Raw genomic sequence first — 15,137 nt, 5'->3', positions numbered from 1 at the left:
TTGTTTTTAGTAGAGATTATCTGAAAGCAGTATTTTCTGTGAAAAGAGCTTTTTCTATTAGGAATTATAAGAAGTAAAACAAAACAACCCCCCCCCCCCAAAAAAAAAAAAAAAAAAAAACAATTTCTTTGGATTCCCTTCTTGCATTTGACACCAACTGAAAGTAAGATACAGGAGTCGCAAATTGATAGCCAGTAAAAGCCAGATTGGAGGAAGCGACTTGAACTTTTCAAACTTCATGCCTGATACAGATAGGCCTATCCACCCAGTCACTTTGGTGCACAGGTAGATAACCACAGGCTTCCCCTCCAGGGGTGTTCGTGCCTTAGAGTCACCTGAAACATACCCATTTGGTGGAAGCAAATCCCAGAGGGAGGAGCTTAGCTAGAGATGAATATGAATATGATGAATATGGTTCCTTCTTCCAAGTTCTCTATTATGTGAGTCAGTTCCTCTCAGGTAAGTATTGAAGAGGAGAAAACAAAATGACTTGGGCTTCTAGTCAAGTTTCTCCCCTGAACTTGTAAAATTTCAGACAGTTTTAAAGGATCATAACTCTTCAGAGAGGCATAGGTTACCTGAAAAAGGCATTAAGGAGCTGTCTATCCCCAGCTGGTCCTAAGGCCAATGAATGTTCCTGTACTCCTGGGAAGGAGTTTGTAGTTCACAATAGTCAGACCTCTCGAGTTACCAGATGATGAAAGTTCTGGAAAGAAGAAAAACTGGAGATGTTTAATACAAAGAAAGAGGTTTAGAAGTTGTAGGATCAGTTATCCAAACAGTCAAAGACCTGTTAAAAGGGCGGTTGATCTTCCTCTTCGTAGGCCAAACCAGAACCACTGGTGGAAATTGCAAGAAGGCAAGTCTTGACAGAATATAGGAAGATAGTCTTAACATGAATAAAGCACAAAATTCTCAAAGACAGCAGCCTTTCAGGAATTTTTCAAGCCCAACTGATGTGAGGAGTTTCTCAGACTGAATAGGTGATTGGATCAAAGTCCTTATGAGAAGGAAAGCAAACATTCTAATTTTAGGAAGAGATGAAGAGAAAATTCCTGCTAAGCTATGGGAGGACAACCAAAAGAAGGAGGTATATTCTTTACTGGATGTGTGTTTATTTAGTAGGTTGAAATTTTTTGGTTTTATGGTTTTTTTTTTTTTGTTTCATTTTGTTTTGGTGAGATTGGGATCTGTGTTGCCTAGTCTGGCCTCAAACTCGCAATCCCTGCCTGGGCCTCCTGGGCATCTGGGCTTCCAGAAGTGAGCTACTGTGCATGGTGATAATTTGTGTTTTCCTTTTTCTTAAGTGGGAGCGACTTTCGAGAACTCCCGGGTTTTATGAATCTGATGTGCTACCTACTCTGCTAATGAGGCTCAAAACTTTGGCATTTTAAATCCATAATTTAAACTTCCACTAAATGACCCAAAGAAGTCACTTTCTGTAAACTGGGTATGTGTTTTCTTTGAAGCAAACTCATCTCTGTGGGATGGTGGAAGGAGCATTGTTTTGCTTCTACTCTCCAACCCCAAAACATGCTGTTTTTTCTCAAAAATCATTTATAAAATGTCAAGGGCAGGATTCTGGGCTAAAATGAAAAGTGAAAAGTCAAGCAAGGCATGGCTTTCTTTTATCCACATAGAAGCTATAGAACAAAAAGTAGTATGTGCTAATCTGGTAAGAATACACCCAAAATCCTAAGGAGAAGCACAAAAAGTAGGTATAAAACAAGAAGATTGGGTAAATGAAATCACTTTCAGCTTCAATGTTCTTTTGAGCCTATGTCCAGAAGGGACATCTGGGTCTCTCCTTAAACAGAGATAGATGTGGATACATCATTACTATCACCCTTGCCCACTAGTCAATCAAGTCCACAAGTGCAGTGACTGGGTCTCCTTTTCCTTACCATGCCATCCCTCCAATGTTTAGCATGGTCCCTAGTATACAGTAGGGCTTCAACAAATATTTTTTCAATGTAAGAATAAAACTAAGGGCTTTATGAAAATAAAACCAGTCATTAAGAATGACTTTCTCTGTGTGATGTGCCTAGAGCCAAATTCTTAGAGACAGAAAATAGAACAGCAGCTGATAGGGGTTGGGGAGAGGGGAATAAGGAACTGCTGTCTACTGAGTGCCAAGTTTCAGCTGGGGAAGATGAAATAGTTCTGGAGATGGATGGGGGTGTTGGTCCTATGACAATGTGAAAACACATAATGCCATTGAATTGTATGCTTAAAAATGGTTAAAATGGTAAATACAATGTTATGTGTATTTTACCATACTTCAAAAACAAGGGATAGCTTTCTTGAGAGAGAAGAGGGGTTATTCTGGGAGGGTCTGAGGGATCACATAACTAGGGGAACTGCTTAGGAACTATGTGTACCTGTAGAGTTGAGATAAACCTCACCAAAGCCAAATTTGCTGGCTGGGGAGACTCTTCAAGTTGCCACATGGAAGACATCGATCCAGCCCAACCCCTTCATTGCAGTTGAAAACTGTCCTTCTCTTCTATTTCACAGGGCCTGTCACATTTCACACAGAGACTGGAGGTCAGTGTGATGATTCTTAGTCATGGGATGGGATTGTTTCCAGGGTAGACGAACAGTTTCAAGTTCTGTGTTCCCTGTGCCAGCCCCCTGGGCTTGAACTCACTGTGGGTTTTTTTCAACTAGTCTCTTGCAAGTTGAGTTGCCCTCTGAATGGAACCTGGAAAAAGAAAAGTGCATGACTAACAGTTTTGGTTTTCCTCTCTCCAAGGGTCAGGAGCAGGTGGTAGATATTTTGGCCATCGTAGAAACAGGGGAAGATGGGCTTCCCCAGGACCTGAGGCCACTGTCCTCTGCCGAAGAGGGCGGCATCCAGGGCCAGCTTCTGCCTGAAGACATGCTGTCAGGAGAAGAATATGAGTGTGTCTCGCCTGATGACATCTCCTTGCCTCCACTCCCAGGAAGCCCCGAGTCCCCCCTTGCACCATCAGACATGGAGGTAGAAGAGCATCCCAGCTCCTCTGCCCTGATTCACACCAGCAGCTACAGGATGCAGTCGGGGACTGGTGGTCCAGGGGAGGCCCAGGAATCTGTTCTTCCACCACCTGTTGCTTCGGCTAAGGAATGCACTGATAAGAGAGAAACCTTTTCAAGTCATTTTGAAAAGCCTTACCCCCAATACAGAGCTGAGCCCCCAGTCACCTCCCGAGGATTTCTGGAAACAAGTTCCGCCTTATACAAAATCAGTGCTAAATGTCCAGAGAGCATGCCGAGTGAAGTGCATGAGAGAGCTTTACAGCAGCACCCTCAGGCTCAGGGAGGTTTGCTAGAAACACAGGAGAAAATGCATGCCGAACATAACGTCACTAAAACGCAAGACAGGCTGCATGCTTCCCCCAGTGTCCTCCTGGGTCTTGACTTCCCATCAGGCAGCAGCAGGGGCTATCAAAGGCAATCATTTTCTGGAGAAGAGATGAGCAGCACATCAGTCAAGAACAGCATGGTCAGCCTCGCTGGCCAGGCACCAAATTTCTCCAGGCTCCTGTCCAATGTAACTGTCACGGAAGGTTCTCCAGTGACACTGGAAGTTGAAGTAACAGGATTTCCAGAGCCTACACTGACATGGTGGGTAGCCTATAATGACAGGTCATCAACAAACAAACCCAACCCCTGAGGGTGTTATTCTGTGTGTGCTAACCTAAAGGTTTAGGGCTCGCTGGCTAACATCCTAGATGCTGCCACTCTGCATGATCAGATCTCACGTCTCACTTCCAGTGCTCATATTAGTAGTAGCATGGTTAATCCCTTTAAGGAAAAAACGTAACCCAATCCAGTAGTAATTTAACAGATTCCCAAAGCACTGCAAGTTGGTCACACTTGTTTTTCTTTTCCTTTCAGTTTAATGTTCCTCATCTGAAAATTGTGGGTTGAAGTATTTTCCCTATTGTCTGTTTCTGCAGCCGCATGGAATTTTCTTGGTTTAACATCCCTTATGCAATTAAAATGCAAGAATCTAGGTTTTCCCCTCTCATTTCACCTGTTCTCTCTCTCCCACAGTCACACATGCTGCCTTTGTAATATTTGTTTTACTAAGATTTCTTCTTATACATTTCTTCAGTGTGAGAGGTGGAATAAAAACATTTCTTTCACAGTTGCTCCAGCAGACAGGTAACAAACTCATTTTTGAAAGGCAGCATAAAAGCTAGCTGTGAACAATATCATTTCTCTCTGGAAACATCATTATTTTTTAACCTATTTGTTTTAGAAAAAGTGTAAGTTATAGGTTTCGAAACTTCACTGTCATTAACTGCAAAAGCGGTTTTAACTTTTTCGACATGGGGATTAGTTTTATACCTCCAAAAATTGTTCATCCTTAATTAGATTTATTTGAGGATGACATAAGAAGTATGTGACAACGAGTTTATACTAAGATAAGTAAACTCACTTTTATTTATCAAAGTATTTTAGTAGACATTGTAACAGTTTTGGTTAATGTGTGAGTCCATTGATGGTACATGAAGTATGAACCAGGTACCCAAAGAACTTATGAGAAAACTTTGATTTCTCAAGTTAATAAGGAAAACCACAGTTGTGTATAGTGCAGCCTTTGCTTTTTTTTTTTTTTGCTTTATTTTGGTATTTTTACATTTGCATGTTTTTTTTATTAAATCTAGAATTTTGTATTTTTGAATTTAGAAGATATTTAATTCATTATTAAATATCAGTTCACCCCAAAGAAAAATGTTGTCTGAAGTCTTTCTTGTTTTTGTCTACACAAATAAATAATTTGGTTAATGTATATGACTGAAGAACCACTGCAGCATATATATTGTTGGAGAACTATTGAAAATGGTAGAAAGATTTTGCCACCAGATTTATAAAACTTTTGTTCAGTGAACAACTGACAAGTTATCAGGGAGTCATACATTCTTAGGATACTCAGAAAAATGCAAAACCCTTACTTAGGCAATGGAATAAAAAAAAATGATTCAGGTTAGTCATTTGTCCTTGTGTGGAAGAAAGTGGATAAAAATAAATAAACAAGAATGTAGGATATACAAAATAAATTATTTGCATTATAAAAAGGTAAGTGCTCATGTTCATAGGAAACTTTTAGAAATATGAACAGTCAAAATCCAGTCACATAAATGCATTTTATAATGAGAAGTCATTTTCTTCTAATGAAATTAATTCACCAGGAAATGATGTATAGGTTGCTTCCTTTATGACGGCACACTTGTGCTGTGGTGTGGATCTGGCAATACAAATGTGAAGGGCAAACGCCTCTCACTTCAACAGAGTCCAAGGCAGCGTCACAGCTGCAGAAAGAGTGAAGCAGGTTGAATGTGAGGGTGCCATTTCATACTCCAGGTAATTTTCACCATGAGCAAATGGTGACCCAGTGTGACCAGATGGTCTGGTTTCTCTCAGAGTAGCTGGATATCTGAATTTTTATATGTAATATTCCAATTGTTCAATGTTGTCAAAAGACTTAATCTTTCAAAACCATGGTCTAAGCCAATCAGCATAACTCTCTGACTATCAGTTGCCAACCTCTGCTTGAAAGATAAATAGCGTCCCTGGAATACCTTGTAGCTATGGAAGCTCCTGCTAATTCTACAGAGCATTGTAGAACTCCTGAGCCAATTTGCGATTTGTTAGAACTTGGGAATGATGTGAATGAACAGTGATCCTGACTTTAAAAACTGACTCTCTGCTTTAGGTACAAGAAGGGCCAGAAATTGTCTGCAGATGGGCACTTACAGGTTTTACACAAGGAAACAAAGCATTCGGTGTTCATTCCGAAGGTATGTGAGGCAGACGCAGGCCTCTATGTGGCTCGAGCCCAAAACTCTAGTGGCACTGTCTCTTCCAATGTCGTCCTTCACGTGACAGGTAACCACAGGCCACCAATCACAAGAATAAACTGGATAATGCTGTGTGTCATCTATGTTGGTGTGTCCCTAATGTACTGGCTACTCACACAGTGACTTTGCTGTAGACATTGATGGATATCATTCTTAAGAGCCTAAAGGACAATACAGTTGTTTATTTTCTGCACCTCCCACAAACCATCCCCCAACAAATGTACCTCCACTTTGGCCATCTTGCTTGCTGGACTAATACCACTGTTCGGTGAAATCATTGAATTTTCCTTACTGTTTAATGTATTTGAGGAGCTTGGTAAATCATGTGCAGTGGCTAAGGATATATTTTTGTACTCTAGAAAGAGATGTGGTTAATATAATATGAAGCAAATTTGGACCATGCTTATTCCCTCCTAATTTAATGACATACCAATGAAGACTCGCATCAGCATAGAAATGCTAACTGATTTTCCAATCTAATTGCCTGATAATTTATTTTTAATTGTACTCATAAACATCTCTTTGTAGGGCATAATAGTAGAAATAGTGAACTGAAGTCGTGATTGTCAATAATGCATTAGCTATCACTTAATTTTGTTTTTCATGTCTTAATCTCATTTACTGGTATCCATTCTATGTACTTTTGACATAGACTGCATTCCTGAAGCTATGTCACTATAAATAATCATTCCTCATGTTGATCTCACGGGTCCAACACTGGAGAATAAATGTGCCGTCAACTCTACATGGAGTTTCAATCTTCTATCAGCTCTTCATGTCATATAGCAAGATGGAACACAGGCAGCAGGAAAGAAGCCATGTCATACCTGTCATTCCATCAGTGTGTTTTGGGCATCCATGTGTACAAATGCAATCAAGTCCTCCTGCTTCTAATCTTGATACTGCTGCTGACCACTTTTATGGTCTATGGCAATGCCTCTCATTGCCTCAGTTTCCCATCTGGAAAATGGGTTCTTCGTCTACCTCTCAGCAATTGAGAATTTTCATTTTGTGCTTTGCAAAAATCTGGAAAATAGAAAACCACTCTGTGAAGGCCGAAGGTTATTATACTGTTTAATGTAATTTATCATCACACTGGCCTGCTACTCACTACTCTTTTTCTTTCAGTTGGAGTTTTTTAGACTATTAAATTAAAGGAGTGTTGTTAGTATGTAATTTCAAACTATTCCCGTAGGGGAAAATGATAATTTATGAGTTGGAGCTTAAATTCCTTTCTAATTTTTTAAGATTACATTCCCTTCAAAGACTTGAAATTAAACTCAGGAGGATAGATTTAACATGTTCTAGAGGGAAAGTGTGTAATAAGATGGTATAAGATGAGTTCTAACCTTCTTAAAAATAATTATCACTGTAATATTGAAGAATGTTCTATGCCTTTCTGAAATGTATTATTCAGAAAAGAAGATAATCTTTTTGTTCTTTTAAAAAATAAGAGACATTTTGTTTTTATATTTTAAACATCGTCTGTCATGCTGGGGCAAAATCTTTAGTTGAACGAATAATTCATTACAGATTTTCAATGAAGGAAAAGAATTAATTATATTTCTGGAAGACTGTCTCCAAATAATCAAAATATTTAAGTGTAATATATTCAGATTCATATTAAAAAGTTACTGAATGTTATCTGATCATGTGAAATGTCTAGTCAAGTAAAAACTTGGCATGTTCTTTCTTGTACTCCATATTCAATCTAATTAAAAAATTAAAACCTTAATTTTCTTCCAAATTTTGACAGAAACCTATTAAAATCTCATATGCATCCTGGGGAACTCATGGTCTTTTAAATCTCCTATCATTTTTCTCCAACTTCAAGTATTTTACATGTCTTACCTAACCATTATTATCCTTGTGGAAGCTAAAGAGTAAAACCTATTTGTGTCCAAAGAAGGCAAGCTGGGAAAGGTAACAAATTCTCTCTTTCACACTTTCTCTTTCTTATTAATCTGGTGAGAGTTCCTTTCCAATTGTATCAACTTGGTTGAATTTGTGTTTGGGGATTTTTAGGGCATGAGAATTTTCTGGTTTGCATTACCTGTTACATTCCCGTCAATGTAAACTTTTTGGGGAGCAGATTAGGGTATATATTCATCCATGATGTACGACTGAATAAGGTATGTAAAATACCCCCAAAGTACACCTACGTATGCACATATAAACTGAGCTCGAATATTGGGAATGATATTAAATACTGTGATGATATTAATGATATAGTGTGAATAACTTTCTGTGAATCTACCTACCTATTCCTTTGGGTTACTGATTGACTATTCACACAGCAGTAAAAAGTGATAAGTGTTAGGAGTTGCTGGCTCAGTTGTGGCTCGCTGGTAGCTCCCAGAAAAAACGCTCCGCAGTTACGAGATCTCATGCAAAAGACTTTATTTGTGGGGATGGATAAGGTCCACTCGGGGTGGAAAAATGGAAAAAGAAGAAGTGGCTTAGGGCTTCTCCCAGATACTGGAATTTCGTGGGCTGGGAGGAACCAATTGCAGAGGAGAATTCTTGCAGACTGACTGATGGACCAATAACATGTTAGGACGTAACATGGGAGGCAGGAAGATGATGACAGCATAAGCTGGAAATTCCTGTAAAGTAAGAGGCGGGCAGAACGCAGACTGACAGGTGATGGGGAGGCGGGAAATTTCTGTAACAGAAGAAAAAGGTGGCTTTATACCTTACATTCCTCCATTTCCTTTTTTATAAAAAAAATATGTATATATATATATATATATATATTTTTTTTTGGGGTATATGGATGAAGGTCAGTCTTCTGTAATTACTTCCTGCTGAATGTGGTCATAGAGCTGGTATCATTGTGGCAGCAAGAGTTGGGGACTTGATAGTTTCTCTGGAGGCACATCTGCAGCCAGGCTCCAATTTTTTGTGAGATCCTGATATTTTCTGCAATACAAGCTGATTAGTTGACATGGAAGTAAAAGACAGGAGGCTCCCCTTTTTGGCTGGCATTCTATTGGAAAAAAATTCAGTGGTTAGGAAAATTACAAACAGGAATCCAGTCCTCATGGCTAGGCATGGTTGTCTGGTATTTCAATCATCTGGCTCTCAATTTCTGGAATGGGAGAAAGGGTGGAGGGGGAGGGCTCAATGATCTTCAGTCTGAGACGAAGAGGTCCCACAGGAGTGGCTGAGTATCGGTTGGAAGAAGCCTATGGATTAAGAGCTGGAGAAGGGTTAGCATTTGACCGGAGATGAGGGCTGTCTCAGAATCCCTGTAGGAGAACTGTCCAGGTCATCTAAGAAGAAACTCAAGTGAAAGGGTCAGTCCAAGTAAAAGCAAACAGATTTAGCACTGAAAAGTATGTGGTGGAAGAAGGGATAGAAGAAAGCAGGGTGTAAGGGTTGGATACAATGGGAAAGATGGGGACCACTGCTGAGTTAACGATGCAGAGGTCTTGCACTAGACGGTAAGATCCATTAGGTTTCCTAACAGCCAGAATGGGAGTGTTATAAGGTGAGTTGGCAGGGCTCAGGACGCCTTTCTGCCTTAAATCCTGGATGATTGGTTGAAGTCCTATAATGCTCCTTTGGGGAAGGGGATATTGGGCCTGGGTTGGGTAGGATGTTGGGTCCTTTAGATGAATGAGTACAGGAGAGCATTTAGCTACAGAGGGTGTATGAGTGTCCCAGACCTTGGGGTCAACCAGGGAGGGAGGAAGGGGATATGAGGACTCTGTTTGAGCTGTATATTCCTGTAGAGTCATAAGGAGAGGAGTAGCAGAGGAGTCTTGGCTAAGGCGCATGGTGGGTGAGAAGGAAATAGAGGCACCCAATTTGGTTAGGATATCCCTTCCCAGAAGGGGAATGGGACATGAAAGAATTATTAAAAAGGAATGAGTAAAGCCAATTTGTCCTATATGGCAGCTTATTGGAGGGGTTTCTAAGGGGTTATATGGTTTTCCCTCTACCCTGACAATAGAGGATTTGGCAAGGTAAGTGGGTCCCCAAAATTCCCGCAGCACTGAGAAGGTGGCTCCAGTGTCTATAAGGAAAGGGATCTGTCTGCCTGCCACCATAAGGGTCACCCGGGGCTCCTGAGTAGTGATGGTCATCGGGTGCAGAAGTCCCGGGCCCCTTCATTCATCCATTGCCAGTCCCAGCAAGTCACCGGAGGGAGGTGCCAAGGATGGTCTGGCACTTCTCTGAGCACCAGGGCAATCCATTGCCTAATGTCCCAGTTGGTGGCATCTTGGACAAGGACTTGGGGGCTGCCAGGGGTTGGGGCATGCTCGTGCCCAGTGGCCCTCTTGCCCGCACTTGAGGCATGAGCTTGGAGGTCTTCTGGGCACTTGGGTGCCCCTAGCGGTGGACAGTTGGGCAGGTCTAGCTGGCTGAAAGGCTTTGGCCAGCATTTGATATTTTAATTTTTGCTTTTTCTCTTCCCTTCCGTTATAAACCTTGAATGCCACTGCTAGAACCTATGGCTGTGGGGTATGGGGCCCCCTATCCAACTGCCTCAATTTAACCTTTATGTCAAGGTAACTTTGGGAAAAGTAATAAGTCATAAGTAGCTGCCGTCACTCTGGGGTTTCGGGATCCTGGTTAGTGTACCTGAGCATGGCCTCTGTAAGGCGGCTTAGAAATGCTGACGGGGTTTCATCTCTGTCCTGTATTACTTCATGAAGTTTATCATAGTTAATAGGTTTAATAGTAGCCTTTCGTAGACCTGCAAGGATGCAGGTTTGAAACCTATCCCGCTGTAGACACCCAGCCTCGGTATTATAGTTCCATAGGGGCTCCCTATCCAGTACCGCTTCAGCCCCAATGGGGTGGGTTGGGGTCGATTGATGAATCTCATCTGCATAATTGCATACCTGTTCTCAGACTCTCCTGTGCTCCTCAGGGGTTAGGGTTTTGGACATGATCATGTAAATGTCATGCCAGGTAAGGTTATAAGACTGGGTAAGGTACTGAAATTCCTTAATGAAGGTTGCAGGGTTGGAGGTGAAGGAACCTAGTTGCTCCTCTATTTGAGACAGATCGGACAGTGAAAAGGGGACATGGACTCTGATTACTCCCTCCCCGCCAGCCACCTCCTATAAAGGGGCTAGGACATGTGCACGAGACCGCATGGTGGGGGGACTTGGTGGGCTGAATGGAGGAGCAGAAGGAGAAACAGAATGAGGCAAAGAAAGGAATGGACAGGGGCTTCTGCAGTAGGAGGCCTGTAAGGAGATGACTCATCAGCTGGATCGAACTCGGAAGAGAAAGAAGGGTTAAAAGGTGGAGGAGAAACCAAGAGAACGTGTTCAGGTTTTTGAAGAGAGCAGAGATTAGGTTTAGCCCGAAAGAAAGGAAAAACACGAAGGGGACAAGTCTCTTTCCATTCACCACGTCGTCCACATATGTACTTACTTATAACTAGTACAATTAGGCATATAATTATACCTAGTATAAAGCTAGAATTTAGGGTGCCATAAATAGACCATTCTGACTTACTATCTAAAGGACAGTTTAGCTCTAATTCAGGGAACAGGTGAAGATGTTTGAGATGGTTTAATAAACATCTCAGTGGCGAGTTTGCTCGGCTGGAAGTCCTGGATCCCATGGTGAAGACTGAGACCCACCTAGCTAGTGATTAATGGCGTCCCAAAAACTACGTGCCAGGCAAGGAGAAGGTTAGTACAGAGGTTTGGTCGTCACCAGTACCAGTGTCTAACCAGGCATTAGCCGAGAGAGTTTTGAGGACCTGGCCAGGATTTCAAGCGAGACGAAAAAATATAAAAGAGCCTCAAACCCTGAGAAAGAATCTCAGCACCGTAAAATCAGGAATCCATCCAGCAACTAGGACCAGCTATAGGGACCAAGGAGGCACCCCCACACCTCAGCAGTCTTGAGAGCACCGGATTTAATGCCACTTCTCAGATCAGCTGAGATGTGTTTAAGTGGTCTAGGGGACGTGCCTAAGGGGAACTCACCAATTTGGAGTCCGGTGTTGCATGCAGAAAACTGGGCATCCAGGTAAATGGAAGGTGAGTCTCTATCTGCAGGCACTGGGGCTATCGGATGGGAATCCGCTTGCTTAGTTGGTGGAAAAACCTATCCCGGGTTTTGGCACCAGATGTTAGGGGTCACTGGCTCAGTTGTGGCTCGCTGGTAGCTCCTAGAAAAATGCTCCGCAGACACAAGATCTCACTCAAAAGACTTTATTTATGGGGACGGATAAGATCCACTCAGGGTGGAAAAAGAAAAGAAAGAAGAAGAAATGGCATCTGGCTTCTCCCAGATATTGGAATTTCGTGGGCTGGGAGGAACCAATCGTGGAGGAGAATTCTTGCAGACTGACTGATGGACCAATAACATGTTAGAACGTAACGTGGGAGGCAGGAAGATGACAGCAGCATAAGCCGGAAATTCCTATAATGTAAGAGGTGGGCAGAACACAGACTGAAAGGTAATGGGGAGGCCGGAAGTTCCTGTAACGGAAGAGAAGGGTGGCTTTATACCTTACAATAAGCTATAAAGCTATTCTTCTGATTATATTTTAATTTCAAAACTTAATTATGATTTTCCTTTGTGCTGGAATTTTTATCTTATTCAAAGAATTCTTAAGAAAATGTGTATTAAAATTACTGGTTAAAAATGGAAGACTCAGGAAGTTCAAATGGTGTTTTCACTTGAAAGTATGATTTATATTCATCTAGTTTTAGAGGAAATTATGGATAATCAGTAATATCAAAATATTTTCAATAAAAAAATTAAAATATAAAGAAAGATTTAAAACATGTATATTTAATGACTTGAAGTAGTGCAAAAACAAAAAGCATTTTCAGCTTCCTATAAGGCAAAATCATTTCCAGTTCTGATTTTCCAATAAAAGGATGCATAAATATGTGGCAATAGTTTTCACACTCAATTCCAGGAAAAATTTATTATAGGAACTTTTAAAATTGAATTGCTGAATGTTTTATGATATCTAAAATATTTGAAAAACCAGCAGAAAAATAATTAAGCTATTTTATTCAATAATAACAATTATCATTTATAAGATTCCAAATAGATTACTGCAAGTTTAAATTCCCTCAGATGGTACACCAGGCACCTCACTACTTGTCCTTCTCTTCCCAGCCTCTATACCATTCTCTTCAATGCCCTGACTCTTATGAACTTCATATTTAACTTCAGGTATATAACCTGTTATGCTTTTCTTCCCCACCCTTTCTTCCTGGAATTCCCTCCTACATTCTCCCCTGTCTTCTTGTGACTCAACTCTTGCTTATTCTCTGGTTCCATTGAGACACCAGGAAGTCTCTGACCTACCAAGTCCAATGTGGATATTCACACTATGCATTGTCAGCACCTAGCCAGTAACATGTCCCTCAATACAAAGCATTAAAATCATGTCTGAGCATCTGTCTCCTCCTGCGAGACTGTGAGATCTTTTTCAGCAGAATCCATGACAACTCTGTTCATTATATTCCCAGTACCTTAGACAAAGTCATACTCAATAAGTATTTCTGAGTTGATTGTTGTCAAAGGTAGACAAAAATAAATCTAGCTTTTTTTTTTTTTTTTTTTTAACAAGTATCTTTTTAGAAGGATTGGGGAAGGAAATGTTAAAAATTAAGATGATTCTTCCTTGTCATGTACATGAGTCAGGGACATGCTTGAAACACTTCCACCAATGTACAAAACTTACATGCAAACCCTCCAGTTCCTCTAGGCTAGACCCTAATTAGAAATACAAGCTTTAAAATAGCTGCTGACTTCTTGCATCAAAATAATAATGATGAGAGAAGAGGAAAGATCCAGGATCATTGTTTCAATATTTTAAAGCAGATGTAATAAGGCACAAATCAACATCAGGAATAAGGGGAACAGAAAGGCACCTCCACTCTCCATGATCAAACCCAAACAAGCCGAACCAGAATTGGTGTACTTCTTTAGAACATTACATAAATTACCAATATTTAATTGCAGCTGGGGCTCAGTGATCTGGTTATGAACAGAGCTTGTTTTAAACCAGTGTCTCATAAATGCTTGAAAATATATATATATTTAAAAATCCAAGACCTTAGAGTATTTGAAATCCAGATGACAGAAGGAAAGACTATTGGATCTTGTCCTGCTTTTTGTTTGTCTTTATTCATGACAATTTCTTATTAAAAATTGCCATTTGAAACTTTTAACGTTTCTGTTGTACATACAGCATTTTAAAGTGTGGCCATGAAATTAATTAGTTGAAACAAAATAAAATATCTCCTCCCTGTACACTCTGATGTTGTGCATTTCAATGCAAATGCCAAAGCTTGACAGACTGTTTTCCATTTGTAATAGGCAGAATCTTGAGCTGCACCAGAAAGCCAAAAGATTCGCATTCACTAAATGAAACAGTGTCCTGCTTAAAGCAATAACACACCATTTTCTCTGCTCTCATCACAGGAGATGAAAATTTGAACATTATCTGCTGTGCATGAATTCAGTCTCCAAACGGAAAGCATAAAACTGCTTTTGGTCTTTTTTGGGAGTCTCCTAGGCACCACCATTCTTGGGTTGGTGAGTTTATATACCTTGGTGAACCAGTGATGAGGTTGAATTCCTCCCAGTGAACACATCTTGATTTCAGAGTTTGAGTGCTGGATCAGCTGGCTCTTCTTTTTGTTTAACTGCAGTCTCATTTGCATAAACCAGCTCATGGCAAATCTGATTCTTTGTAACACAAAATTTTGTAACACAAAATTCACTCTATCCTTCTTAAGAACAAGACAGCAGAATTATAAGAATGTATGCACGTATTTCCAGTTAGCACAATAAGAATTGGGTGAAATCAAAATACATTTTTTTGTGTGTATGTGGTGCTGGGGATTGAACCCAGGGCTTTGTGCTTGCAAGGCAAGCACTCTACCAACTGAGCTATATCCCCAGCCCCAAAATACATTTTTAACCATAGGAGAAGCTGGAAATCATTGATCAAACCTGATTCAAAAAAAAAAAAAAAAAAAAACTAAACAATAGTAGTTACATAATTGGAAGTTTTCAATTCATATTCAGATGGCTCCCTGCTATGACTCTTTTCCCATTTAGAACCCACTTAAATATCAATACCTGTGAAATAACAGCTCCAGAACTAGGTAACAAAATAAATAACCTTTTCCCTTTGTTAGTCAACAACTTGGTTTTTTTTTTTTCCTCCAAGAACTGCATTGATCCTAACAACTATAGAATGGTATTTTTATCTTATGTTAGCTTTAAAAATCATATAATGAAAACTTTTAAAGATAAAATTCAAAGGATGAAATATAAAGG

General features: G+C 40.3%; 1 protein-coding gene across 6 annotated transcripts in view; it reads left to right on the top strand.

Moving 5' to 3' along the window:
• Positions 1-12,578, top strand: part of CCDC141 (coiled-coil domain containing 141) — a 202,330-nt gene extending 189,752 nt beyond the window's left edge. For 2 of the 6 annotated variants that reach the window (XM_079134534.1, XM_079134535.1), the window contains 3 exons: positions 2,756-3,609; positions 5,708-8,174; positions 12,357-12,576. In XM_079134534.1, coding sequence (XP_078990660.1) covers positions 2,756-3,609; positions 5,708-5,975 — 1,122 coding nt within the window. In that variant the 3' untranslated portion in view covers positions 5,976-8,174; positions 12,357-12,576. The other 4 variants (XM_079134532.1, XM_079134531.1, XM_079134533.1 and 1 more) reach the window with 4 other exon arrangements.
• Positions 12,579-15,137: the final 2,559 nt, after the last annotated feature.

Source organism: Sciurus vulgaris (assembly GCF_902686455.1).
Source record: "Sciurus vulgaris genome assembly, chromosome: 3".
Taxonomy (NCBI): Eukaryota; Metazoa; Chordata; class Mammalia; order Rodentia; family Sciuridae; genus Sciurus; species Sciurus vulgaris.
Note: the sequence above shows the minus strand (reverse complement) of the source record. Positions and strands in the feature narration are given on the sequence as shown.